Raw genomic sequence first — 27,582 nt, 5'->3', positions numbered from 1 at the left:
GGTCCTTTTGGGGAGGGGGGTCCCGGCTCCAGAGTCCCGCCTTCACTCACCCCAAAGTCTCCATCAGCTCAGAGCCCCTCGCCCGCAACCCCTCCACCCCCACCCCCTCGCCTCCCGACACCTGCCGGGCCTCGGGGCAGTGGGCTCAGGCGGCGGCCCCCCCACCGGGGCCGTCGGACGGGGTGCAGGCTGAGACGCGCTCGCGGGCGGTAGCCTCGCGCGCGCGGCTGAAGGTGCCGGGCTCGGGGCGGCCGCAGGGTGCACGGCAGAGCTGGCGGAAGCAGCGCTTGAAGTTCTCGTCTAGGAAGGCATAGAGCACGGGGTTGAGGCTGCTGTTGGCGTAGCCGAGTGCAATGCACAGGTGCAGCGCGGCCACCACGAACGGGTCGCGCCGGTCGATGTCTACCAGCGTCCAGACGATGACGAAGATGTGGATGGGCGCCCAGCACACCACGAAGGCGCCCACCACCACCAGCACCATGCGTGTGATGCGCCGCAGCCCGCGGTCCTTCTCCTTGGAGCCCGAGAGCAGGCGCACGCTGCGCAGGCGCAGCAGCATGAGGCCATAGCACACCGTGATGATAAGAATGGGCAGGACGAAGGCAAAGAGAAACACGCAGATCTTGGTCACCGTGTCCCAGTACCAGCTGGGGCTGGGGAACTGCAGCATACACACCACTGCCCCGTCTGGGCCAGGAAACAAGGGAAAACGGAGAGGGGGTGAGGGGGTTGGGAACCCCAGTTCCTGCCGGCCCGCTCCCAGCTCTGGGTGAACCCCTGCTCATCCTTGATGCCCCAGCTGCCCTGACCCTCTTTTCTGTGTCCCCTCACCCTCCGCCCTCTAGGAGCCTCTAGGTCCAGAGGTGGCAGGGATGAAACAGTTTAGCCCCGCTCACCACCTGTCAGTTGTCTGGATAGCTCAAAGCACACACCCCGCCCCCTGCCACTAGCTCCAGGGTGTACACGGGCTAGGATGGACCCAGAGAGCAGGTGCTGAGGAAGGGGCATTGAGTCAGCTTAGGACACCTCCCAGCAGTGCCCCATTGGAATTCCAGCTTCTCCGCTTCCCAGTCCACTTCCTGCCAGTGCCTATCTGGAGAGGCAGCAGGGGCTGTCTCAAGCAATTGAGGCCTTGTTGCCCAGGTAGGAGACCAGGACTGAGTTCTGGGCTCCTGACCCAGCCCTGGCTGTTGTGGGCAAATGAGAAATGAAACAGCAGATAGGAGATCTCTCTCTCTCTCTCTCTCTCTCTCTCTCTCTCTCTCTGCCTGCCTTTCAAATAAAATGAAAAAGAAAAAAAAAATGCAGGTCTCAGGCCCTACTGTGTGGAATGTCCTTGGAGCTCCCGGAGGACAGCAGGTGTTACCATGCATGTTGGGAAGCCCCCTCCACCGGCCAGACTTGCCCAGGATGGGGTGAGGGGAGCTGACTACTGCCACGTGGGCGTTTAGCCTGCAGGAACACCTCGGGGAATGCTGGGGAAATCCAACCCAGGCCTGAAGATGGCGCAGATGGGGGCTCTCCCCAGATGTGAGCAGGTGGAGGATCCACTCATGAGGCTGGGGGTTACTAGAAGCTGCGGGGGACACCACAGATCAGCTAGCTCCACAGGGCGTCCTTCTGGCAGGACCCCAGGGGGATGGCCGAATCCAAGCCCTTCATTATTCCAATGGCAAAAGCAGACCCCAGAAGCAGGGGCACTTGTTTCCAGTCAGGCAGCAAGTGGCCACAGGAGGCACACGCGTGGGTGTGTGCGGGCTATGGAGGCCCATCTGCTCTAGCCCCAGCAAGGCTGCAGTTAATGACCTGTGAACAGAAGACTGGCAGAGAGCAATGGACCATGCTGTCAGCTCAAGGCTAGTGGCTTAAGGGGTGTTGACGGGCACCAGGGCTGCGCCCTCATGAGAGTCAAGGGCAACCAGGAAGCCTCCCCTAAGGGGTGCCCTCGCCTCCCACCCACAATACCCACCGCCTGCCAACCTGCATCCAAGGGGCCGGATCCAGAGTTCCAGGCCAATGTACATCAGCTACCTGGCTGGAAGACCCACAGAAGACCACTGGGCCCTTCTAATTCCCAATTTGTTAGCAATAGCTGGAGGCAGGGGTCCTGGCCCTGTCTCACAGGCTGAACCACTTGATGGCCTTGGCAATGAGCTTGATCTTGCTGAAGGTGTCTTGCACTAGTGACCTCACTTAACCTTCTCCACACCCTGCGACACAGTGTGGCTCAGGAGGTTGGTCAGTTATTCGAGCCATGGGCACCCTTACAGACCACACTTCCCACCTGACCTCATCAGCATGGGGCCACAGGAAGGGCAGGCCCGACTCTTCGGAAGGAGACATGGACCCTCCCCACCCTGCCCTCTGCATACTCCTTGGCTCTCCAGACGCCAGCAGTGGAAGATTCCGAAACCTTTACAGGAAGCCTGGAGCACTGGATGACCCTGCTCCTTCAATACTGGGCTGGGATGCCAGGGAAAAACAAAGTGCCCCAGGGCTGAGCCCTTGAGCGGGGAGCCTGTTGGGACAGCTGTTGTTCCGTAGACAGTGAGCATTCTCTCCATGCTTTTCTCTAGGCGTGACTTTGATCATCTGGGATGATGGTTTCCTTAACTTTTTGAAAGATGTATTTATTTATTTGAAAGCAAGAGTGACAGTGGGTGGATGGGAGGGAGGGAGATGGGAGAATCTTCCATCTGCTGTTTTACTCTTCAAACAGCCAAAACAATTAGGGCTGGGCCAGGCCAAAATCAGGAGCCAGGAGTTCCATCTGGGGCTGCCATAGGCTGGCAGGGGTCCAAAGGCTTGGGCCATCATCTGCCGCTTTCCTGAGTGCATTAACAGTGGGCTGGATCAGAAGTGGAGAGGTCAAACTGGTACCCTGATAGAGAATGCTGATGTCGCAAGCGGTGACTTAACCCACTGAACCACCACACCAGCTTCTGGGGCAACAGAAACCAGGCTGAAAGGGAGGTTGCCATGGAACTGCATATCTCATGCCCTCCATTGGTCAGTGTCATTAAATCTTCCTGGCCATACTTCCATCTCCACACATTTCTGACCACAAAGACCGGCCATTCCCAATCCCATTTCACAAATTCCCCATGGCTTCTCACCATTCATTCACCCGTCACAGTCCTCGGCCATTCACCTCTGGCTAATCCATCTGCATTCCTACTGGCTGACTTCCCACTCTGCCACTGATCAGCACCACGCTTTCAGCACTCCAATCTGGCCCCGCAGACCCCAGCAGGTGCATGGGCTGCCTCCTGTGCCACAGTTCCCCCCAACTTACCCCGAGGACGGGTCACAGCCATGACCATGATGGGCACGCCCACACCGGAGGCCAGCACCCAGATGCAGATGTTGATCAGCTTGGCCTTGGCAGGCGTGCGGAAGTCCAGGGCCTTGACGGGGTGACAGACAGCGATGTAGCGGTCCACGCTCATCATGGTGAGGGTGAAGATGCTGGTGAACATGTTGTAGTAGTCGATGGAGAGCACGGCCTTGCAGAGCAGCTCGCCGAAGGGCCACGTCTCCATCAGGTACTTGGCACTCTGGAAAGGCAGCGTGCTGGTGGCCAGCGCGTCGGCCAAGGCCAGGTTGAAGATGTAGATGTTAGTGGCTGTCTTCATCTTTGTGTACCTTAGAGGGAAGTGCATTGGTAATCGAGCTTATGTTAGAGATTTCCGCCTCACCTAAAATGTAAGGAAGTGAGGTGGAGCTCAAGGTCACGCAGGTCAAGAGCAGAGGGAACTCAAACAAGGGTTCAACCTCACTGCTTCCCGGTATAAAATTGGTATTGCTGGGTTTTTCTGGCTGTGGATGACTTTGGCAGAAGGTATTTTAGGGAAAAGTCTTGCCTTCTGAGAGGCACTAAGCAATCAAAACCGATACCCCTAACCCAGCTTCTTGCAATAGCTGTAAAAATGCAATGAGAGGATACAGCGTGTAGCATAGTAAGCACCCAGGGCCGGCTAACTGCACTTTTCCTCATACTTGAAGAACAAGTATGCTGCTGCCCTCTCCAGACCTCCCCATCTTCCTGAGCTGGATTCACATGTTGTAACCCACAGCAGTGTAGGGGAGCAGGTGACAGCATCACACACCCTTAGGAGAGGTACCCAGATACCTGCAGCCAACCACCTCCACACCTCTCTGCCTCCTACGTTGTCCCCCCAGCTACCCCCAATCTGGCCAGCTCTGCAATCTTACTACAGCGAAGCCTGGAGAAGATGATGTAGCCGGAAGTAGATGGCCCCTGGGACACTCCTCTGCCCAGAGCCAGTCTGCGTGAGCCAGGCACTCCTCCTTGCCTTTCCCAGCGGGGAGAGCCCCCTTCTCCCCAGAGGGGAGGGGCTTGCATTAAACTACTACGCCCTGAGAACTGATTCAGAATAACTGGAAGAGCCTTTAAGAGATGCAATTCCTGGAGACACCCCCGCACTTGACCTGCTAAATCTTGGCCTTTTGTGTTTAATTATTGATTTTCATTTGGCTTGAAAGGCAGAGAGGGACAGAGAAGTAGATGAGAGAGATCTTCTCTCCACTGGCTCACTCCCCCCCAACGCCCACCACAGCCAGCAATGGGCCAGGCTGGCTTGCCCATGGAAGCGGCAGGGAACTGTGCTGGGGCTGTCACCTGCTGTCTCCTGGGTTGCGTACTCACAGGGCAACCAGGGTTCACCACCAGTGGGGCTCTGGGATCCACCAAGCGGGGTCTTCCAGAGGCCTCTTACCCATCACATGGCACCGTCTGGAGCCTGGAATCTTCACCTTTCACAGGCACCTCCCCAAGGGATCCTTACACCGTTAACTTTGGGAATCTCGGTGTAGCCCAAAGCCCATATTGGGGGAGAGAAGAGAAAACAAAAGCCAGAGAGCTGGTTCAATCACTCCAGGTTACACAGCGACAGTGGCAGAGCTAAAGGGAGAACTGACACCTTCTGCCTGCCAGGGGCCTCTCTCAGCTCTGCTCTGGGTCCCTTGGGCACCTAGGACAATGGCAGGACAACGATGTCCCAGAGTGTAGAATGGCAGTGCAGAGGCATCCTTCAAGGCCAGGCCTTCATGACGTCATAGGCTTTTTTTGGTTTAAAATATGAATGTCTTCGTTATCCGCCAAGGCCTGCATTTGTTCCGGGGCGGGGCGGCGCAGAAGTTTCGCTCAGAGACAGCGGCCCCGTGGGCTAGGGAAGTGCCGGAGGTGTTAAGTGCAGCGGGTGGCGGTGCGGGGTGCAGGATCGCAGCTGTGTGGGAGGCGGGCCCAGCCCCGCAGCTGCCTCGGCTAATTTCTCCGCTCTTACGCAGAACAATCAGAAGCTGTTCTTCGGCTGCTATTTTGATGTGTGAAGACTCCTCCTATCCCCCCGCCCGGTTAGAGAGGCTGGGCTGCCGGGAAGCCGGTGACGAGGCTGCTGTGGCTGGATCAGGCGGGACCCAGGAAGCCCCCTCCTCAGCTTCCCACCTTCACAGCCAAGCCCTGTCCCAAGGGTCTCCTCCCTTCCCTAGGAGCGCTCAGCCCCGCCCTGTGCTCCCCAAGCTGGCTCTGGCGCTTCTGGAGTTTCAGCTCCCAGCTGGTGAGCGCCACCCCCTCCCTCACTCCCACTCTCACCCTGCTACCCCTAGCTTGCCCTCCACAACCCCACGCCCCACCACCCCGCACTGGCCTTCTTGCTGTTACTTGGCCAGATCAAGCCCACTCCCACCGCAGGGCCTCTGTACCTGTTGTCCTTTCTGCCTGAAAACTCCTTACTCCCTCTCTCACCTCCTCAGAGAAAGACCATCTCTCCCTGTCATCTCAGCGCAAAGCCTGGAGGCTTCATTTCTCCTCCTGACCTGCCCTCCGCTTCTCCCTATCCCTTGGCCCTGACCTGCAGAAGCTTCCTGAAACTAAAGAAAGATCCCATCATCTGTTCTCTGCTGCATCACCAGGCAATGGTGCAGACAGCACATGCATGTCGCATGCATGTCATCCCCAAGGCACCTTGGTTGTCCCTGGGACCACTGCAGCAGCCTCCTGCCAGTTCCCGGCTCCCCGCAACACCCTGGTAAGTTAGGGCCCGTGGGCCAAAGGCAGCCTTGCTCAAGGAAGCTGCTTCCTGTTGCCATGGGGCTGGATTCTATGCGGTGCCTCCCACACCAGGAAGGCCCAGGTCTGGAAACACCTGTAGCACCCCAAACATTCTGTCCAGTGTCTCCTACCTCCACCCCAAGAGACAACCACTGGGGAAGAAGGGTTGGAGTCTTCCAAGCCACATCTACCGGCATTGCTTCTTACAAAATGTTGCTTCTGCCAATACAACATAGTAGCAGAGTGCAAAACCATGTAGCATTTTTTTTTGTTAATTTATTTGAAAGGCAGGGGAAAAGAGCAAGAGAGAGACCTTCTATCCACTGATGAACTCCCCAAACTGTTACAATGGCTGGAGATGGTAGAAGCCAAAACCAGGGGTCAGGACCTCAAGTGTGGTTCTCCCACATGGGTGGCAGGGGCCCAAGTTCTTGGGCGGTCATCAGCTGCCTCCCAGGGAATGCATTAGGAAGTAAGACCGGAAACAGAGTAGCCAGGTACTATCACACAGGTATCTCCAGCAACAGCTTAACTTGCTGTATCTTAACATCCACCCCCATGCAGCGCCTTAGTGAAACCAGTTGCACCTCTGCCCACTCCTTCTCCTCTATCCTGCTCCTCAAAGGCAACCACTTTTATTTATTTAATATTTTATTGGCTTACCCCCCAAATGGTCACAATGGTTATGGCTAAGCCAGGACAAAGCCAAAAGCCCTGAGCTTCTTCCAGATCTCAAATGTGTGTAAGGTGCCTAGAAACTTGAGCCATCTTCTGCCGGTTAGCTAGGCCACTAGCAGGGAGCTGGATCAGAAGTGGAGCAGATGGGACTTGAACTAGCGCACATATGGAAAATCAGCACTGTAGGCGGTAGCTCTACCTGTGGTGCCACAATGTCATCCCTAGAGGCAACCATCTCTAATGTGTTTAGCTACTATTCATTAATTAGTTCCATAATTCTACCTAATGTTTAAGTGACTTTTCCTCATTTATCAGTTTTTTCAATATTTGCTGAAGTTAGCATTAAAGACATTTCTTTAAAATTTTTACTTATTTGAAAGAGAAAGAAAACCTCTACCTACTGGGCCACTTCTCCAATGCCTGTAACACTTGGGACTGGGCCAGGCTGGAGCCAAGAGCTGGGAATGCAATCCCTGTCTCCCACTGGGTGTAGGTGCTCGAGCCCTTGAGCCATCACTGTCACTGTCGCCATCACCTCCCAAGGTCAGCCTTGGCAGGAAGCTGGAGTCCAGAGCCAGAGCTGGGATTTGAACTGCAACACTCCAACATGGATGCAAAGGTATTGACCACTATGCTAAACAGTTACCTCTGAAGTTTGCAATAAGCCAAAGCAGCAACAGTAACAATCCCCAAGGCCTCAGTGGTTTAATATATTAAGGATTATTTATTCTCACGAAGTCCTTTGTCTCCAGGAAAACCAGGTCCCATGAAGCGATTCCAGGTTGCTCCACTTCCATTCTGCCATCTCAGCCGGAGGCCTTCTTGGTCACTCAGTCCCCAAATTCTACAACATCTAGGGCTGGTCCGGAGTGAAGCCAGAATCCCAGAATCACAGATAGGTCTCCGTCATGGATACAGGGGCCCAAGAACTTGGGTCATCGTCCACTGCTTTCCCAGGTACATTAGCAGGGAACTGAACGGGAAGTGGGGCAGCTGGGACTTGAATCGGCACTTCAGTATGGCAGGCTAATGTTGTAAATGATAGTTTAACCTACCTGCAGCACAACAGCAACCCTGAACTTTATTCCTTAAAATTCTTGTTTTCAATAAAATATATTTTTTTATTGGAAAGTAAGATTTACAGAGAAAATGATCTTCCATCTGCTGGTTCACTCTTCAAGTGACTGCAATGGTCGGAACTAAGCCAATCTGAGGCCAGGAGCCAGGAGCTTCTTCCAGGTCTCCCATGCAGGTACATGGTCCTAAGGCTTTGGGCCGTCCTCCACTGTCCTCCCAGAACACAAGCAAGGAGCTGGATGGGAAGTGGAGCAGCTGGGACACAAACCAATGCCTATATGGGATCCTGATGCATGCAAGGTGAGGACTTTAGCCACTAGGCTACTACATTAGGCCTTATTTCTTAAAATTCTTTACATTTTTTATTTGAAAGGCAGAGTGACAGAAGGAAAAAAAGAAGGAGAGACCACAGATCTTTCATCTATTGGTTCACTTCCTGGTTGCCTGCAATAACTGGGACTGGGCCAGGCTGATGCCAACCACCAGGAGCTCCATCTGGGTCCCCTGTATGAATGGCAGAAACCCAAGGACAACCAGGCACCAAGAAATAGTCTTGCGCTCACATGTGCCCAGAGGCAGAGAGAACCTGCTGCTTGTGACCACCAGCAATGTCCCTCAAGTCTTCCTCCCCTCAGGCTGCCCAGCCCAGCTGCACACCGCTCCTCCTCCTGAATCAGAGCACCTGCTTCCCAACTGCACATCATCCTCCATCTTGATTTACATCCTCACATTGAGCAGGAATGGACATCTCTGGTCACTTCCTGAAAGGGCATAGGAAAGGTGCCATGTGTTCCACCCTCGCTTGCCTGAAAACATCCCTCATTTTCAGCCTCGTTTCTGATTGCTTTGACTGCATATGAACTAGCAGCTTGGAAACTGCTCTTAGTCAGAAGGTTGACAGGTTCAGGTGGGCATTTGGCAGATGCCACCTTAGATGCTCTTGCATCCCAGAGCGCCTGAGTGTGAGTCTCAGCTCTGCTGTGGCTCCCAGCTCCCTGCTAACGCACCCTGGCCAGCAGTACATAATGGCTCAGGAACCTGGTTTCCTACCATCCACAGAGCAGGCTGGGATTGAGATCCAGATTCTGGATTTCAACCCAGTCCAGCCCCAACCACTGTGGGTAACTGAAGAGAGAAGCAGTGAATGGGAGCTCTCTGCTTCTGTGTCTTTCAAACAAAATGAAAATAAGTAAGTATTGAAACATTTGGAAAGCTTAGGTCAATCCTCTTCCAGCTTCCAGGTGCGCGGACCATCTGGTCATGAGACCATGTACATGCTGTTGGCCCCACAGCATCTCCTGGTGGCTTGGCATCTGGGGACCCTGAGCTCCTTTCCTTGGCACTGGGTCTCCCCAGCCTTTCCTGTCTTTCAGTATGAAATGTTCTCCCATCATTGATCTGCTGTCCGCCGCCCCCTCCATGGGCCAGGCCACCAATCAGACAAGGGGCCTCCTGAACTGATCCTTGGAGTTTCTCACTATGTCTTTTTATTGCGCCCTCTGGGAAGTTTGTTTTTCATTACCCTTGATCCTTCAGTCGGCATGTTTTTTAATTTTGACTGGTTTATCTTCCCAACGGCCTCTCTCTCTCTCTCCTCTCGGTTCCCTTTCATGCACAGTATTTATCCATTGCTCACATGTGCACAGTAACTCCCGGTGACTCAGAGGATACTAAACATCTTGGTTTTGCCTTTTGCTGTTTGTTGTTGTTGGCCCCAAACTGTTTTTGTGTGTTTGCTGGCTTGCTTTGCCATCTCTGTTTTATCCTGGGGACTTGGTTCAGGTCTCTGAGGTTGTGTGACTCCAGGTGAATGAAGACCGCGCGCGTGCTGAACAGACAGCTGTGGGTGCAGTGGGCATGCAGCCACTGCTGCCAGCGCACCTCGCTGTGGGACATCTCCGAGGTGACCTGGCTTTCCATAGGAACATCTGGCTGTTTGTAGAGGACATCCATTTCTGGCTGTCTGGTTTGGGCAGCAGAGCCGGAGGCTCCCATCTGCTGCTCGCTCTCTCACCACAAGCCCAGGTCCCTCCAGAGTCACTTCTCCAAGAACAAAGCCCGCTCTTTTGCAGGGGGAAGGGCTGTCACCTGGCTGAGCAAGGGACAAGGGCAGCAGTCTCGGGGCCCGCTGTCCCCTCTGGCGACTGCGCCTGTTCCCAGCCCGTACTGCACCCTCACGCAGCCTGGTATGCCCTTCTCCGTGGCTGCTTCCTGTCCAGCTATGTGTTACCAGCTCTCAGAGAGGAAAACCTAGGACACAAGTGGCAGAGCCCTGCAGCGAGGAAGCAGCTAGACAGGGATTCCCTTGGGTGGCCCAGTGCCAGCACCTGGTACCCACAGTACTCCGCCAGCCCTTGGTACCCATTAGTGTCCCTCCCTCACCTCTCATGGGGGAAACGCCGCAGGATGTGAACTTGAGATAAACTGGGGTCCCTGGCTCATCCAACAGGGATGACCCGAGCTCCTGGTCTGTGCCAGGCCCTGAGGGAGGGAGCCCAGTGCTGGTGACTAAGGCATGCGAACCGGCTCCCTGCGATGAGCCACAAGGGAGCTGTGGAACATAGTTGGGGGGGACATGGGGAATGGGTGGGGGGAATAGTGTGCTTGCTTCATAAGGGGCTCCAGAGGACAGGGAACCCCTGGGGAGCACATGGCAAGGGGGCAGCCACCTGCAAGCCGGCAAGAAACTGGCCCCATTAGCATGTCTGAGTTGGGACTTCCAGCCCCCTGTAGGGTGAGAAAATGCCAGTTCTGCTGTGTAGGTTCCTCACCTGTTTTACCGTAGGTATTGGCACCAACCGAGACAGGTGACCCTGCAGCCTGGAGGGTCAGAATGAGGACTCAGCTGTGTGAAGACAGAAGGAACAGCATGGACAAAGGCACTGGGGCAGGAAAGAGCCACAGAAATGTGGCAGAATTAGCCAAGGAACAGTCAATATCAAGTGCCACGGAAGAACAGCAAGCCAGAAAGGCAGCCCAGGGAGAGGCAGCTGGGGCCACGTCAGGCAGGGCCTATGGGTCCTGGCGAGGAGTTTGGAGCTGATTTCAAGTGTGACAGGAAGCCATGGGTGATTTTAACAAGGGATGATGTGGTCTGAGTTCTTAAATGATCATTCTGGGCCGCCGCTGTGGCTTAGTGGGTAAAGCTACTGTCTGTAGTGCTTGCATCCCATAGGGCCGCCAGTTTGTCCCCCCAGCTGCTTCACTTCCCGTCCAGCTCCCTGCTGACATGCCTTGGAAAATAGCAGAGGATGGCGCAAGTACTTGAACCCCTGCACCCTGCTTCCTGAACCTCTGCTTCCTGTCTTCTGATCCACCCAGCTCAGCCACTGTGGCCATTTGGGGAATGAACCAATGGGTGGAAGAGCTCATTGTCTCTCCTCCTCTCTCTCTGCAACTCTGAATAAATATTTTTTTTAAATTTATTTATTTGTTATTGGAAAAGCAGATTTATAAAGAAAAGAAGAGACAGAGAAAGATCTCTCTGCCGGTTCACTCTACAAGTGGCAGCAACAGCCAGAGCTGCACCGATCCAAAGCCAGGAGCCAGGAGCTTCTTCTGGGTCTCCCACATGGGTACAGGGTCCCAAGGCTTTGAGCCATCCTCAACTGCTTTCCCAGGCCACAAGCAGGGAGCTGGATGGGAAGTGGAGCATATGGGCTACAAACCAGAGCCCATATGGGATCCCTGCACATATAAGACTAGGTGGGACTTTAGCCACTAGGCTATCATACCAGACCCAACTCTGAACAAATCTCTGTGTGTGTGTGTGTGTGTATATATATATATATAAAAATAAAGTATTTCATACTGACTACCATGTGGAGGCTGGATGATGAGCAAAGCAAGGGTGGAGAGGGGTGTGAGCTTTGTAGCACAACGAGGCAAGCCACTGCTTGCAACACCCACATCTCATATCAGAGTGCCTGGGTTCAAGTCCCTATTCCTGTGCTTCCCATTCTGCTTCCTGCTATGCATCCTAAGAGGCAGCAGGTGATGGCTCAAGTGTTTGGGCCCCTGCCACCCCCCCATGGGAGACCCCAACAGCATTCCTGGCTCTTGGCTTCAGCTTAGTTTAGCTTTGCCTATTGTGAGCATCTGGGGAGTGAGCCAGCTAATGGGCACTCTGTTAGTCAGCCTTGAAAATAAAAAGACTTTTTACAAAAAGAATAAGATACACATACAGCTAACAAGTCCATGAAAAGATGTCCCACCTCACTATTAGGGAAATGCAAATGAAAACCACAGTCAGGGGGCCAGTGTTGTGGCACGGCCATTTAGGCTGCCAGCGCAACACGGAACACAGGCATCAGTCCCAGTAGCTCTGCTTCCAGTCTAGCTCCCTCTAACGCACCTGGGAAAGCAGCAGGAGGAGGCCCAAGGCATAGGCCCGTATCTCCCACCTGGAGACGTGAGTGGAGTGGTAAGCTTCACCCTAACTCTGTTGCAGCCATTTGGGAAGTGACCCAGTAGATGGACGTTCTCTGTCTCCACCCCTTCTCTCTGTAGTTCTTCCAAATTAATGAAATAAACAAAAACAAGACATCACTTGGGATTCCTGCATCCCATGTAGAAGTGCCTGGGTTTGATCCCAGCTCTGCTCTGGTCCAGTTTCCTGCAAGCACGCACCCTGTGAGGTAACAGGTGATGGCTCAGGCACTTGAGTCCCTGGGAGACTCAGTCTGAGTGTCTGGCACCTGGCTTCTGCCGGAACTGAGGCTTGAACCAGTACGTAGATCTCTGCTTGTTTCTCTGTCCGCCTTCAGATACAGATGTTTTTCTAAAATGGGTAAACTGTTATTTTAAAAAATTAATTTGCTTATTTGAAAGCCAGAGTTAGAAAAAGAAAGACTGACATGGGGAGAGATCTTCCATCTGCTCATTCACATCCAAAATGACTGCAATGGCAAGGGCTGGGCTGGGCCAAAGCTGGGAGCCCAGACCTGCATCCAGGTCTCCTTTGTGGGTGCAGGGGCCCAAGTTCTTGGGCCATCTTGTGCTACTTTCCCAGATGCATTAGCAGGAAGCTGGATCAGAAGTGGAGCAGCCTGAAACTGAACCTGTGCCCAAATGGGATAGTAGCTAAACCTGCTTAACCTGCTGTGCCACACCAAGGGCCACAGTGTGGTGTCTTCATTGTTGTGCATATTTTACCTACAGGTAATAGATGAGGATCAAATTGCCGGGAGGAAGACTCGGAAAGAACAGCAAAGTCAGAAAGCAAAGAGCAAATGTTGGTTTTGGAGAATCTATAGAATTAAGCAAAAACAAGTCATTTAAGAAGCAATACTGCCTTCAATCCCACCCCCATATCCACCCCCTGTGGCAGTCAGGGCTGCAGCCCGTGGTTTTCTGGGGACCTGAGAAGTGACCCAGAGCTGTCCCTGCGTTCATTTTCTAAGCTCAAGAGGATCCTTTAAACAACTCAGCTCTTGGCTTCCCAGCACACACAGCTGAACGACCTTGAGCAAGTCACTCAGCCTTTCTGGGCTCGTTTCCTGGGTGACTTCAGCATAAGGATGCTTCCGGAGCCCTCATATGTGAGAGCCCTGATTGGTGGGCTGGCCTGTCGATAGGAGGCTGGCAGACCTTGGGAAGCTTTTCTGCTTCATTTTCTGCCTCTTGCTTGGCAGGTTGATCATCCATTGGACCCGAGCCAGGGGGTGGGAATGGAAAAGGCTCCGGTGTCTCCAGCATTGATTCTGAGAGGCCCTGGGGACACCCTGGCCTTGTGCCCTGTGGCAGAGTCCCCTGCAGTGCATCTGGCACCACGTGGCTGCTGGGAAGCCCGGTCCTGGCCATTGTTCCTGGTTCTCTGCGAGGCTTCCTTAGCGAAGCCAAGGCAGCCGGTGGCTGGGCCTGTTGGTTTAGAGCCCTGAGACATGATCCTCTTTGTGGGACCAACCCTGCTGGAGGAGGCTCATCACTGCTTATTCCCCTTTCCTTTGCTGGAGCCTGGCTGTGCCCTGTGATCGAAGGGCCTCCCCTGCTGGGCCTGCATGACAGGGCCCTCACACACCTGGCCCTGAGCCCCTCCAGTGCCGGGCTTTTCCTTGAATGACCAGCTGGTCAGCTCCTACTGAGAAATCTTTTTCCCAGGCAAAGCTGGAGCATTTGGTCATTATGGCCCTGGATGTCTTCAGGCCAAAGGGTCAGACAAAAGTGAGCATCTTCCCTCTTGGGCACTAGCATCCATGGGACCTTATTTTCCTGAAACAGCATTTTCAGATGGTCTTTTATTTCATGAGCCAGACACTGCACTCCAAGCAATGACCTGTGATTTCACATCACTGCCTGCGGCCTGGGCTGTTTGCTCCATCCTTCCAGTGAGGCTGGGTGGAGCCATGTGGGCAACACATGCAGCCAGGAAGTGCACATAGTAGGGCCCAACCCCAGCTGGATCTTTGGTCTGTGCTTGGCTATCTGTCTTCCCCACACTCTTTGCCACTGTACTTGCTTTCAACACAGTGAGGAGTGATGGGACATGGGGAAGGGTCTTGGTCAGAACCCAACTGCTGTACCAGGAGCCTATTGCACAGCATTCAACTGTTTTTTGCACATCCTAGAACCCACTGGGGTCTTAGGGAACACAGTTTTAAAACTTCATACATGGGCCCGGTGGTGTGGCCTAGTGGCTAAAGTCCTCGCCTTGAATGCCCCGGGATCCCATATGGGCGCTGGTTCTAATCCCGCAGCTCCACTTCCCATCCAGCTCCCTGCTTGTGGCCTGGGAAAGCAGTTGAGGACAGCCCAAAGCCTTGGGACCCTGGACCCGTGTGGGATACCTGGAGGAAGTTCCTGGATCCTGGCTTTGGACCGGCATAGCATCGGCCGTTGTTGCACTCACTTGGGGAGTGAATCATCGGACGGAAGATCTTCCTCTCTGTCTCTCCTTCTCTCTGTATATCTGACTTTCCAATAAATAAATAAATCTTAAAAAAAAACAAAAAAAAACTTCATACAAAGACCAGCTTTGTGGTGTACTGGGGAAAACCACCACCTGTGTGGCCAACATCCCATGGGGTACCAATCAAGTCCCAGCTGCTCCACTTCCTATCCAGCTCCCTGCTAATGTGCCTGGGAAAGCAGAGGAGGATGGGCCAAGTGCTTGGGCCCCTGCGTCTACGTGGGAGACTCAGATGAAGCTCCTGGCTCCTGGTTTCAGCCTGGTTCAGCCTAGGCCATTGCAGCCACTTGGGAAATGAGCCATTGGCTCTTTCTCACACTCTCTCGGTGTCTCTCCCTCCTTCTCAGTAACTCTGACATCCAAATACATAAATCTTTCAAAACCAAATCAAACCCAACCTCAGTGCAAAGTGGCAGACAGGACAGCATGCCGTGTGACAAGGAAGAGAGGTCAGTGCAGGGTACAACACTCCCTCTGGCGACCAGTAGGTGGCAACTGTGTAAAGGGACAGCAGTGCAGCCGGCTCTCTGCAGGCATGACTCATGTCTTCCTGACTCCTGGGCTGTGCTTGGCTTTTTTTTTTTTTTTTTTTAATTTTGGGCCTGGCATGGTAGCCTAGCAGTTAAAGACCTCACCTTGAAGGTGCCAGGATCCCATATTCCCAGCAGCTCCACTTCCCATCCAGCTCCCTGCTTGTGGTCTGGGAAAGCAGTCGAGGATGACCCAAAGCCTTGGGACCCTGCCCCCGCGTGGGAGACCCAAAAGAGCTCCTGGCTCCTGGTTTTGGATCTGGCTGTTGCACTCACTTGGGGAGTGAATCATTGGATGGGAGATCTTCCTCTCTGTCTCTCCTCTCTGTATATCTGCCTTTCCAATAAAAAATAATAAAAATAAATCTTTAAAAAAAACAAATGAAGAAGTCTGGGCCCGGCGCGGTAGCGCAAGTGGTTAATGTTCCTCGCCTTGCACGCCCGGGATCCCATATGGGCGCTGGTTCTAATCCCGGCAGCTCCACTTCCCATCCAGCTCCCTGCTTGTGGCCTGGGAAGGCAGTCGAGGACGGCCCAAGGCTTTGGGACCCTGCCCCCATGTGGGAGACCCGGAGGAGGCTCCTGGCTTTGGACCAGCATAGCATCGGCCGTTGTTGCACTCACTTGGGGAGTGAATCATCGGACAGAGGATCTTCCTCTCTGTATATCTGCCTTTCCAATAAAAATAAAATAAATCTTTAAAAAAAAAAAAAAACAAATGAAGAAGTCATCAGAAGGTTAGCTCTGGCCATGGTCACCACCAGGGCTCTGCCCTGTCCACTGTGGAGGACTGATAACTGAGGCTCCCTGGCCCAGCTCCCCCGGCCTCTTATTTGCAAGCACAGGGCTTACGACCCTCCCCACTGGCAAAAGGCACGCTGGCTCAGCTGGGCAGCAGGATCCTGATGGGTGGCCAGGGACAGATTAGCTTCCTGGAGCAGGCAGGGCCTGAGGAAGGACAACAGTTGAGCGCAGCGAAGCCTCAGTGAGGGGTCCTGGAAGAGAAGAAGTGTGGGCTGCACTGCGAACTGGAGGCCCCAAACCTTGAACCAGAGCGAGAGCCCCCGCTCCCCAGGTGAACTGGCCAATGCCCTGGGACCCTGCACCCCACCACCTGTCCCTGCTCTGGTTGAAGGACGGCTGGACTGGTTGAAGGCCATCACAACACAGGTTCCAAAAGCGGAGTGTCCCAAGTGTGGCGTGTCACTGCTGGGTCTCTGCAACAGGCTGTGCCCCTCCCACAAACACCTGCTGGCCTGCTGCCCATGCGAGGGACCCCTGGCGGGGTGTCAGCCCTACACAGGGACACTTCCTCCTCCTTACACTGCTTCAGGAGCGTGGGGGAGCAGCGCTGAGGGAGCAGGTATCTCAGTTCAACCAGGACCCTCAGGACACTGTGGGAACACACAGGATTTTCTCTCTTGGGGTGGGGACAGAGCAGGTGGATCAGAGAAGGCCCCTGGCCGGGGTTGGGGGAGTCTATTTGGCTGAACAGGAAGTGGAGCAGACAGCAGCCTGAGTTTTCGGCATTTCTCAATTTTGTCTTGCCTCGAGGCTATTAGTTGTATTATAAAACCTGAAAAATCTACAGAGGCAGTGTCACTAATAAAGTGCCAATTAGATATAAAGAAATATCCAGTGATGCCTCCTTAAAGCCAGAAAAAAAGTAATTAAAAACAAAACAAAACAAAAAATTTAGAGAAGGCAAACTGAGAAACAAGCCAAGTTACACAGTCAGGAGACACTGATCCGTGATGCTTCCTGCATCCCCTCTTTCAAGGTGCCAAGCCTCCAGCTACGTCATTGCATGCAATGTTGCTAAAAAAAAAAAACCAAAAAGGATTTACTGATTTATTTGAAAGGCAAAGCTACTGAGACACAGAGAAAACAAGATATTCATCCAATGACCACAATGGCCAGAGCAGAGCTGTTCATTTGAAGCCACAACCCAGAGATCTCCCACGCAGGTGTAGGGGGCCCGAGCGCGTGGGCCATCTTCCGCCACTTTTTCAGGCCATTAACAGGAAGCTGCATGGGAAGTGGAGAATATGGAATTCTGGTGTCGCAGGTGGTGGCTTAATCTGATAAGCCACATGGCTGCCCCCGCACTGCAACGAATCTTGACAACTGACTGTGGTCAGCGTTGCCACAACACTTGGGAGACGAGAGGACCAAGACTCAGAGAGGTAGAGGAAGGTCCCCTAGGCACACAGCCCACAGATTTCAGTTCCCAGACTCATGTTGTGTGTCTTGGGCCCGTGATGGTTCATGGAAAATGGAATTCAGGTTCAGGAGCTCGTCCTCAGGAATCTGGGCTGGCCTCATCTGCTCAGCTGGGAAACCTTCAGAACCAAAGGGAGGTTTCCCAGAGTAAGAAGCAACTCCACTGTGGACTGCAGCTTCAGACTCTTGCCCGAGGCTTTCCATCCTGCCTGCCTGCCTGTCCTACCAACCTCAGACTCGTGTTGGCTGGACCCTGCAGTGGCAAAGACCAATTCCTTGAAATGCCAGGGGACACCAAAGCACTCACAGATGGGGCCTAGGTTGTGTGTCACAGCTAATTAGGCAGCTGCTTGTGATGCCAGCATTTCATGACAAAGTGCTGGTTGGAGTCCTAGCTTCCCATCAAAGCTCCTTGTTCACGCGCCGCCGGGGAAAGCAGCGGCAGAGAGCCCAAGTACTCAGGCTCCAGTTAACCATGTGGGAGGCCTGGATGGAACTCCTGGCTTCAGCCTGGCCCAGCTCCTCCACTGCAGCCATTTCGAAAATGAACCAGCTAATGGAAGTTGCTCAGTCTGTTTCCTCCCCACCCTTTCTGTAACTCTAGCTTTCAAATAAATAATTCTTTTTCAAGGCAGTGACAATCAGCAGGCTGGGTTGTTGCATGGGTCGACCGTGGTGAGGGAAATGGAGAGAGGGCAGCCTGACACGTCCTAACCAGGTGTCCTTGGGCAAAAGTCTTCAATGCTGAGTTTTGGCAGTTTCACCTGCAGCCCAGCACCCTGGGAGGATGAGCTTGTATAACCCAGGGAAACACTCTCCATGAGTCCAGCAGGGGCATCTGGCCTCTGTCCCTGGCTCAGTCCCTACCCCCGGGTCCCCAAGGCCAGGCACTCAGCCAGAAGGCATCATTACCACCAGCAGCTTCCTGCTGTGGGTCACACAGGCATCTTCTTCTCGCTTGTGCTTTGCCCTGGCTGTTCCGTGCTTCACCCTGCCCGAGCAGCCTACCTCCTGCCCTTCTTCCCCCAATCCAGTTAAGTATAGCCACTGCCTTCCCCTCCAGGCTGCTTTAACTCTCTTCTTTGCCTACAGCCATGTGGGAATTGCTGCTATACCTGTGCCTGGTGTTTGCCACTCTTGCACTCGTACCACAGCCCAGCAGGATGGCACGCAAGCCAAAGGGGTCAATAAAGCTACAGAGCCAAGAGATGTTGAGAAGAAAAAAAAAATCAACTGCAGATCGCTCATCTGTCTGCCTCTCAGGAGAGCGGCTGCTGTTGTGGCACAACAGGTTAAGCCCCTGCATGCAGCCCCAGCATCCTTATATGGGTGCTGATTTGTGTCCTGGCTGCTCCGCTTCCCATCCAGCTCCCTGCTTATGACCTTAGCAAGCAAAGGGGGATGGTCCAATGTCTTAGGACCCTGCACCCATGTGAAAGACCTGGAAGAAGCTCCAGGCTCCTGGCTTTGGCCTGACCCAGCCTAGCCCACTACAATTATTTGGGGAGTGAAACAGCAGATGGAAAATCTCATACTCTCTGTATTTCTCCCTCACTCTCTCTGTAACTCTTTCAAATAAATACATAAATTTTTTTCAAAGATTTTTTTTTGGGGGGAGGAAGGTATATCAGATTTATGGAGAAAAGGAGAGACAAAGATCTGTGTACTGGGTCACTCCCCAAGTGGCCACAGCGGCCGGAGCAGAGCTGATCTGAAGCCAAGAGGGACCTTTAAACATTCACAGAAAATGCAAATCATGAAGTTATTATGCACAAATTTCAAAATCTTGTGCACCAACACACATTTTTAGTCTCATTTCGCATGAGCCTTCCGAAGACCCCGCACACGTCTCTCCACAGGCAGACCACTCGGCACACAGTCTGCGGTCAGGAGAGAGTTGTCACCCACCATGGAGACTCCTGGGCCTGGAAGACATGGTCATCTCTGCAGGACAGGGAAGTTTGGTCCCACCTTGCAGCGCAGCATTCAATCGTGGCTTCGTGGACTCACAGGACTTGCAAGCTGGAGTTCCTTCCACTTCCCAAGAGAGACCAGGGAAGTTCCAGAAGGCAGGACTCTTCCCATACTGCACCCCACCACACCCCACACCCCATACCCTTCCTGGCCAGAGACAAAGCGGCTGATTCGTGCAGCTGCTCCGGGAGCCATCAATCAATAGAACACAGCCCAGGCGACCCAACCCAGCCCACAGCCTGCGCGATGGCAAATTGCTAATTTAAGCCAGGCTCTCTGTTCCACCCCACAATGATCCCTCTTCCTGTGCGTGTTGTGATGTCCGGGCAGGCAATTTGATTTTGAAGTCCCAGGATTCTGGGTTAATGAAGTCAGGCCTGGGCCTGGCACAGCCCCTGGCTCTCAGAGTCCAGGCATCTGCTGGGGAGGGGCGGCATCAGCCCAGATGGCAGCCGCTGAGAACTGCTCTCCTTTGAACACAGGGGCCTGGCATCGCGCTTGTCCTATCTGGCCTCCATCTGACTCTCGGGTGCCAACCCTCCAGCACTTGGTTTTCCAGCACTAGCCTGTCTTCCTTCAGTGACCTGGCATCCTGCATTTTCCTGAAAAGTGACTGTGGAAAAATTCCTTATAGAAAGAATTCAGCTGGCAGAAGGGCAGTGCTGTGGCACAGCAAGTTAAACAGCCTCCACCTGCCGTGCCAGCATCCCATATGGGTGCTAGTTCGAGTCCTGGCAGCTCAGTTTCTGATCCAACTACCTCCTAATGTACCTGGGAAAGATGGCCCAAGTCTTTAGGTCCCTGCATCCACGTGGGAGACCCAGAGAAGCTCGTGGCTTCGGACCCACCAAACTCTGTGACTATAGCAGCCATTTGGGGAATGAACCAGCAGATGAAAAATCTCTATCTTTCCTTCTCTCATTATAAATCTGCCTTTCCAAAAAAAATACATGAATTAAAAAAAAAAATAGAAAGAACACAAGGGGCTGGTGTTATGGCACAGTGGGTTCAGCCGCTGCGTATGATACCGGCATCTCACGTCGGAGTGCTGTTTCACATCCCGGCTGCTCCACTTCTGAACCAGCTCCCTGCTAATGCACCTGGGAATGCGGCGAGCAGAAGGTGGTCCAAGCCTTTGAGTCCCTGCCACGCCTGTAGGAAACCTGAGTGGAGTTCCCATCTCCTGCCTTCAGCCTGACTTGGCTCCGGCTGTTGGGGCCTTTTGAGGGCATGACCCAGCGAATGGAAGAGCTTTTCTGTCTCTTCTCTGTGATTCTGCCTTTCAAATAAATAAATCTCTTTCTTAGAGAAAGGAACATCTGACAGTTTGAGAGCATGCTCACGATAAAATGCTTCTTATAAAACGTTATTTATACTGTGGCTCATGATTTCAACTCACGATCCTGATTTTATTAAAACAAACATATGCTTTTAGAGGGAGGACAAGAGGCAGACCAAGTACTGGACAGGAAGGGCACCAAAATGACTAAACCTCTCTGGGTAACATCAGTCTTCGCTTACGCTGCTCCTGTTTTCTGAGAGAACTATTTTGTCAACTTTATTATAGAGGAAATTGTGTAACCCCAGCTGCTAAAGCTCACCTCCAGCATTCACCCAGGAAGCTGAGTCCCTCCAGGGATCGACCCCTGTTGACTGAATGAATGAGAAAGTCTGCTTCACTTTCTAAACAGTCATAATGGGAAGCAGGAGCTGTGTGCCTCCAGACACCTGTGTGCCTCCAGGCCAAGGCCCTCCACTCACGCAGCGTCAGCTCCTTGGGATTCCCCATCCCAGGCTTGCAGGCTCCTCCTGTTTTACAAGGTCAAGGTTCAGAGGGGTTGTGCATGCACTGCTCCTGCTCACTCTGAGGCAATGACAGCTGGGCTGTGTCTACCCGGCCAGCTCTCACTCCAGCCCCATAGGTCTCCCAGCAGCAGAGGCACATGGGATGTGCTTTGGTTTGGGAGTCAAGAAGACCATGCATTGTGTCTGGACTATTGAAGGCACTTGCTCCTGCTGAGCCTCACACCCTCACCTGTCAATAAAGCCCTGGTCCCCTCTCCACTGCAGGGCCCACTAATGGCTCAGAGAGAGGTTCCTCAGAGTCCTTCAGACTCCTCTGTGAGTCACACATGAACCCCCCAGGAGAGAAGCCTGGCACTTGGAAGTGGTGGGCTATGCAGGCAAGGCTGGGAGCCTGGCAGGAGCCTGGCTAGGGCTGTACTTACGTTCCATGTTCGGCTGCTGGCAGCCATCAGGCCCAGCCTGTCTCCTTCAGCTTCACGGCTGTTGCATCCCATTTCACAAGCAAGACCACCACTAGGCCTGGCACAATGGCTCCATGGCTAAATCCTCACTTTGCATGTACTGGGATCCCATATGAGTGCTGGTTCATATCCCTCTGCTCCACTTCCCATCTAGCTCCCTGCTTGTGGCCTGGGAAAGCAGTAGAGGATGACCCAAAGCCTTGGGACCCTGCACCTGCATGGGACACCTGGAAGAAGTCCCTGGCTCCTGGCTTCATGAGCAGCTCAGCTCTAGCCATTGTAGCCATTTGGGGAGTGGATCATAGGCCATAAAATCTTTCTCTCTCCTCTATGCAAATATGCCTTTCCAATAAAAATAAATAAATCTTTTTAAAAAAAAAAAAAATGCAGCAGGACCATTAAGGCCAAGATGTCCATGACCCCTCCAGGACCCCTCGCTGTCTTCCCGCTTCCCTGAGCCTCACTGAACCCCTCCCCACTCTGTCTGCCCCACCCACACTCGCACCAGGTCTGTCCTGCACAAATTGTTCCTGTGACCTGTCACCTTGAGCTCTCCCGTGGGTCCAGGGACTTGTCCAGCCTCAGCCCTGCGCCTGGTCTGACAGCCAGAGCCTGAGCAACCTCACACAGCCCTGCCCGCCTGTCTCCAGCCTTTGTCTGGCTTCCTCCAACAGGATGACTCCCTGCAGTTACCTGTGTCAATGAACTCCCTCAGGCACCTGCACCTCCCCAAGAAGCCTGAAAAGCAGGGATGCTGTGGACGGACTCATCAGTGCTTCCAGCTACAATGAGGACACGCCTTCCCTGCCCTCATCCCTACAACTTCTCCATCCAACAGCCACTCTGGTCCTTCCTGGCCCTTTCAGCTCAGGGAGAGTGAAGCTCCCTCCCCTCCATGCAGGATATTTAAACCATCACTCCTGCCTTGCCTTCAGCCTGAAATGTCCCACCCCCTTCTCTCCACGGAGCCAATGGCTGCTCCCTCTTCCCAAGTCTACATAAGTATGGCTTCCTCTGAACTGCCATGGCCCCAGGAAGCTACCCTTGTCCCTGGAGCTGCAACAAACCAGGGGTTCCCATGCCCGACTGTGTCAGACGCCAAAGGATGTGCAGAGCTTTCCTCTGAGGGCCTGGGCCATGGGATCCAAGGCTGGGCAGACTGGCAGGGGCGAATGTCAGTAAATCCTTGCGGGTAAGTAAATCTGCATGGGACAGATCCCGAGGTAGCAAACACAGACAACCAAAGACTGGCAGCCACCTGGTTCATCACAGCACCTGACACACAAGACCCTATCATGGCACAGACACGCTTCATCTCATCCACTCTTCGCAGTAACCTATCAGAATCAGCCCACGCTTTCAGACAAGGTAATGAGGCTCAGAGAAGGTAAGCTGGCTAGCAAATGGCTGAGCTGGACCTGACAAGGAGTCCCAGCTGACCGCTAGCTGCCACCTTTGCCATGGTACCATGTCACCACACTGGAATTCCTCCTGGCCAGGAGGCTATGGACCAGGATCTCAACCTAGGCAAAAAAAAAAAAAAAAAAAAAAAAAAAAGGTTGGGAGATGGACGGAGACAAGCAGGCAAGGAGTACATGCCAGGCCCCATCCCAAACAAGACGGTGGCAGGTCAGGGTTTGGCTCTGTGGCTAAGCTACCACTTGGCATAGCCACACCCCATCTGGGAGTGTCTGGCCTCCTCTGCTTCCGGCCCAGTGGCTTTCTATAATGCTCACTCTGGGAAGAAACAGTTAATGATGGCTGATGTATTTGGATTCCTGTCACCTACAGAGGAGACCCAGACAGGGCCTCAGGTTCCTGGCTTGGGCCTGATTGTTGCGGGCATTTGGGGAGTGAACCAATGGGTGGACAATCTCTCTGTTTTCATCTTTCTCTGTTTCTCCATCTTTCATGTTAAGTGAAAAATCTGCTTTAATTAAAAGAAAGAAAAGCAGGGACACAGTGTTCCCAAACACTTAAGCATGTTCCCCACACCTGGGCAGTAGGCAGAGGGACAACCAGACCCTCCGTTCACCTGCCGCGAGCCCGTCCCAGCCCCAGCTGCCTGGCCCCCATCCTCCCAGCCTGCTGTGTGTGGAAGACACCCCTGCAGGGAGGGAAAACTTGATGCCTCACTCACTCAAGGCACCTCTCAGCTGGGTGCTGCTCACCACATCAGAGAGAGGGAACCTGAGGTGCTAAGAGGTAAATGGAAAAACTAAAGATTGTATCCAGCTCTGGGGTCAGGAGAGCAGTCAGAAGAGAGGCGGGCTCAGGTGAAACCAGAACAGCACAGGGAAGCCAGCTGAAGCTGCAGAGAGGCGGGAGGTGGAGGGGTGCAGACACAGCAGGCTTCACACCTGCCAAACCAGGACCAGGGAGGGGCGGGAGCAGACTGGAGCAGACGGCTGCAGGACAGACCAGAGGCTGTTGGAGAAGGGCCGTCTCCGTGCACCTGTGTGGCTGCTGGAACACACAAAGCAGGGTGCTCTGGACCACACGGAGGGAAGAGGGATCAGCTGTAAGAGGAGGGGCCCTTCACACTCCCCTCTTACCCACAGAGCTCTCTCTGAGATACCAACTAAATGCACCTGCTGTGTCCAAGCGGAAGCGGGTGATCCAGGACCAGGACATCCCCAAGGCCAGCAGCATGTTACCACATGGCCAAACACACACGCAGAGGGCTGGGGGTGGGGAGGCTGCTCTTTGCGGGGTACCAGATGCCCTGAGACACCCTGCTCACCTATGCAGCAGCCTTGTTCTCAGGTACCATGGACTGCTAGCTGAGGGTACAACTCCCGGGGGATGCTGGGCTTCCAGGCCCTGCAGAGATCAGGGCTTTCTCCACAATCTACCCAAGGCAGCAGCCCAGCCCCAGGAGCTGCCCCATCCTCAGCCTCATCTCAGTGAGGAGGGACAGACACATGCCAGCCTCCATAACTCCCTGACCTCAACAGGCCAACGGCTTCAAATACAAGGGCTGAATAGTAGGAGAGTCAGTCCTTAGATCTGCAGCCTCTCTCAAAAGCCAGGGACCAAAAGAGAGAAAGGGTTATGCCTTTATCCATGCAGCACTCCAGTCGTCCCCTACCCTGGCCAGCGCCACACAATGTCCTGAACTTGGAGCCCGCAACGCAGGGTTCTAGGCCTGGCTCTAACACTGCTGCGGCTACTTAGCAGAACAAGTTCCCGTGCCTCTCTCTATGCTGCAGACACCTCACTCAGGCTGTAAACCAAGAGGGTTGATGGGGACAATTCCAACGCCCAGCCCACAGGGCTGTAGAGGTGAGGTGCAAATCGTTCAGACCAAGGCACAGCCATCAGCAGATGGCAGGCCGGGGGCCTCTGGAGGTCAGCTATGCTGTCTGCCTGCATCTGACAATGAGATTCCTGGAAGGGCAGCTGGGAACGCACTGAGCAGTCTGAGCCCAGCGCCTCCCCAGGGTGGATGGGAGGAAGTGGAGGGGAGGGGCTTGTGCAGTGTGAGTGGGAAGGCTGTGCCCACCAGCCCAGCAGCCAAAAGGTTCTGGACAGTAGGAACACATGAAGCTCAGCGTTTCCCAATGGGAGATGCTGTGTGCCAGCAACCTGGAATTCATGGTAATTCTCAGACTCACAACCCACCTTAGGCCAAGCACTGCCCGCACGCGGCCCCCTCTAACCAGCACGCGATTGTGCAAGATCAGGAAGACCACTCCTCCTCATGACATAGACAGCTTCCATTTGTGGGGGAGCTGGGGTACAAGGCCAGCTGCACCACATGTGTGCTCTGGCTGACACCCCACAACAACCCTGTTGAAGAAGGCTCTAGGACCACTTCCCCACCGTTTGCTAGAGAAAGACACTGAAGGTTCCAATATGATAACTGATTTGCCTGAGGCGTGGAGTCAGTCACGGCAGAGCGGGGGATGAACATTCAGGCCGGCCCTCTTCAAAGCCACATGTGGGGAAGAATCATGGACAAAAACACAAAGCCAAGATCAATGCTGCCTGGGCTAGGGGCAGAGGGGGAGGGGGTCTCCTACAGCAGCCGGCGATGAGTCACCGAAAGCACAGGATATTCTTGCACCCTGCACCCTTTCCGGGGAAGCAAGATCCCCTAGAGATCATCAATGCCAAAGCCACCTGACACCCACACATCCCATCCGGGGCTCCAGCCCACCATATTCTAATTCCTGCTGGTCAGTAGAGGAGATTGGTTCTCTATTGTTCACGTGGGGAAACCGAGGCAGAGGGGGAGGTAGGGGGCCAGGGAATGGATCCCAGCAATAGCACCCGGGTTGCAACCACAGCTTCTCCAAATGCTAAATCCAGGTTCTGTCCTCGGCTCTGCCTGCTGATACCACAGCAGCCCAGAGAGGTTTAGGACAAAGTCCTGGGTCAACCATCACCAAGGACCATTTCCAAGTAACACTAAAGGCCAGGGCATCTTTGTTGTTTTAAGGATGGGAGCTTCCTTTCCGCCCTATTTGCTCAAGCTGTCGGGGCTGTCAGGAGAGCTCCTTGGGCAGTGCTGCTACTGTCTTAAACTAAGAGGGCAGCACTGTCCGTGGACACCAAACCTCACTTCCAGGGGGAGGGGCGGGGGTGGGGAAGCTCAAACTGGCTCTCACCCAAACACACAGCAGCTGCCTGTAGCAGGCACACAGGCCCCTCTTGCTCCCGGAGGGGAAGAGAACCCCGGAGGGGGTAGCTGAGAAGAGGGTGGAGGCCTCCCAGCACCAGACCCAGAGTTCTAACCTCCTGCCCCTGGGGCAGGAGCCCTGGGGCAGCAGCAGCCATAGCCTTTCTATCCACACATCCGGCTGCACAAAACACAGCGGCCTGATGCCACTCTGGGTGCCAATCGTGGGACTTCACGGGCGGGGGTTCAGGCTGGGGGGCTGATCAGAAGCAATAGTCACATGGTCACTTTCCCATACAGAATCAAACAGTTCAGGACAAGCACACAGCTGCCGTGGAATGTTCAGTACCACCTGTGAGTGTCCCTGCAGCCAGGTGCAGATACTCAACCCTCTCCTATTCCTCCACCTGCATCGTGTTCTCCATCCAAGAACATCTCCGCCCAACACGCACCTGTACTGGCACAATCTCTCCCCTGCACACACCGTGCCCCACACACAAAACTGCCGCCAAACTGTCCCACAGCCCTCATGCGGCAACAAGAGAATACCCATAGACGACCACACAGCATTCGGCTAAGCGCGGGCAGGCGGGCGGCGTACATACACGCGGACAAAGAGACCTGCGGCCCAGCCTCAACCGAAGTGGCCTCCGCGCGGCGCCCCCTGCAGGAGGTGCCGAGGACAGGGGAGTCCAGGGTCCCGGGACTCCGGGACCCCAAGTCAGTGGACCCCAACCCCGCTGCGTTGGCCCGTAGCTGACTTACCTCACTATGCCAAACATGACAAGCACGTTGCCCAGCAGCCCCACGGCGCACACGGCCGAGTAGAGTGCGGTGATGGCGATGGCCAGGGCGAGAGACGAGGCACTCCGTGCGCTCGGCGGCCCCGACGCATTGGCGCCCGCGCTGGGCAAAACACTAGGGTAGGCGTCCGAGGCGTTGGCGAGGAGTGCCTGCTGCAGCTCGGCGCCCGCCGAAGGGATCGGCTCCATGGCGGCCGGGTGGCGCGCACCGCGTCCCTCTCCACCGTGCGCCCTGGGCGCAAGGATCTGGTCCGGGGACGCGCGAGCCGCCCAGGCCGCTGCCCCGACGCCGCTGGCTGCAATGTCCCGATCGCTCCGCTTCTTCTGCGCCTCCTCCACCTGTCTTACCGCCCGCACCGGCCCTGCTCCCGGCGTCCGCCCGCTCTCCTCGCCGGGAGCGCTGTGAGCCGGGAGCCGCTGCGGGTT

At 54.3% G+C, this 27,582-nt stretch overlaps 1 protein-coding gene across 1 annotated transcript; it reads right to left on the bottom strand.

Annotated features, from left to right (window-relative positions):
* Positions 1-131: 131 nt before the first annotated feature.
* Positions 132-27,582, bottom strand: OPRD1 (opioid receptor delta 1). The gene is made up of 3 exons (XM_040974371.1): positions 27,119-27,582; positions 3,296-3,645; positions 132-687 (listed from the first exon to the last, which is right to left on the bottom strand). Exons 1-3 carry the CDS (start codon positions 27,343-27,345, stop codon positions 146-148), a joined length of 1,119 nt encoding a protein of 372 aa, XP_040830305.1. The 5' UTR covers positions 27,346-27,582; the 3' UTR covers positions 132-145.

The sequence above is a fragment of the Ochotona curzoniae genome, unplaced genomic scaffold (assembly GCF_017591425.1).
Source record: "Ochotona curzoniae isolate NIBS_2020 unplaced genomic scaffold, NIBS_Ocur_1.0 contig_2404, whole genome shotgun sequence".
Classification (NCBI taxonomy): Eukaryota; Metazoa; Chordata; class Mammalia; order Lagomorpha; family Ochotonidae; genus Ochotona; species Ochotona curzoniae.
Note: the sequence above shows the minus strand (reverse complement) of the source record. Positions and strands in the feature narration are given on the sequence as shown.

Bases quoted from the DNA above. Each gene is read 5' to 3' on its own strand.
- OPRD1 (XM_040974371.1), bottom strand. From the start codon at position 27,345: ATGGAGCCGATCCCTTCGGCGGGCGCCGAGCTGCAGCAGGCACTCCTC. The intron at 3,646-27,118 runs GTAAGTCAGCTA...CTTCCCTCTAAG, and splicing joins GTCATGTTTGGCATAGTGAG to GTACACAAAGATGAAGACAG. The intron at 688-3,295 runs GTAAGTTGGGGG...TTCCTGGCCCAG, and splicing joins GGCTGTGACCCGTCCTCGGG to ACGGGGCAGTGGTGTGTATG.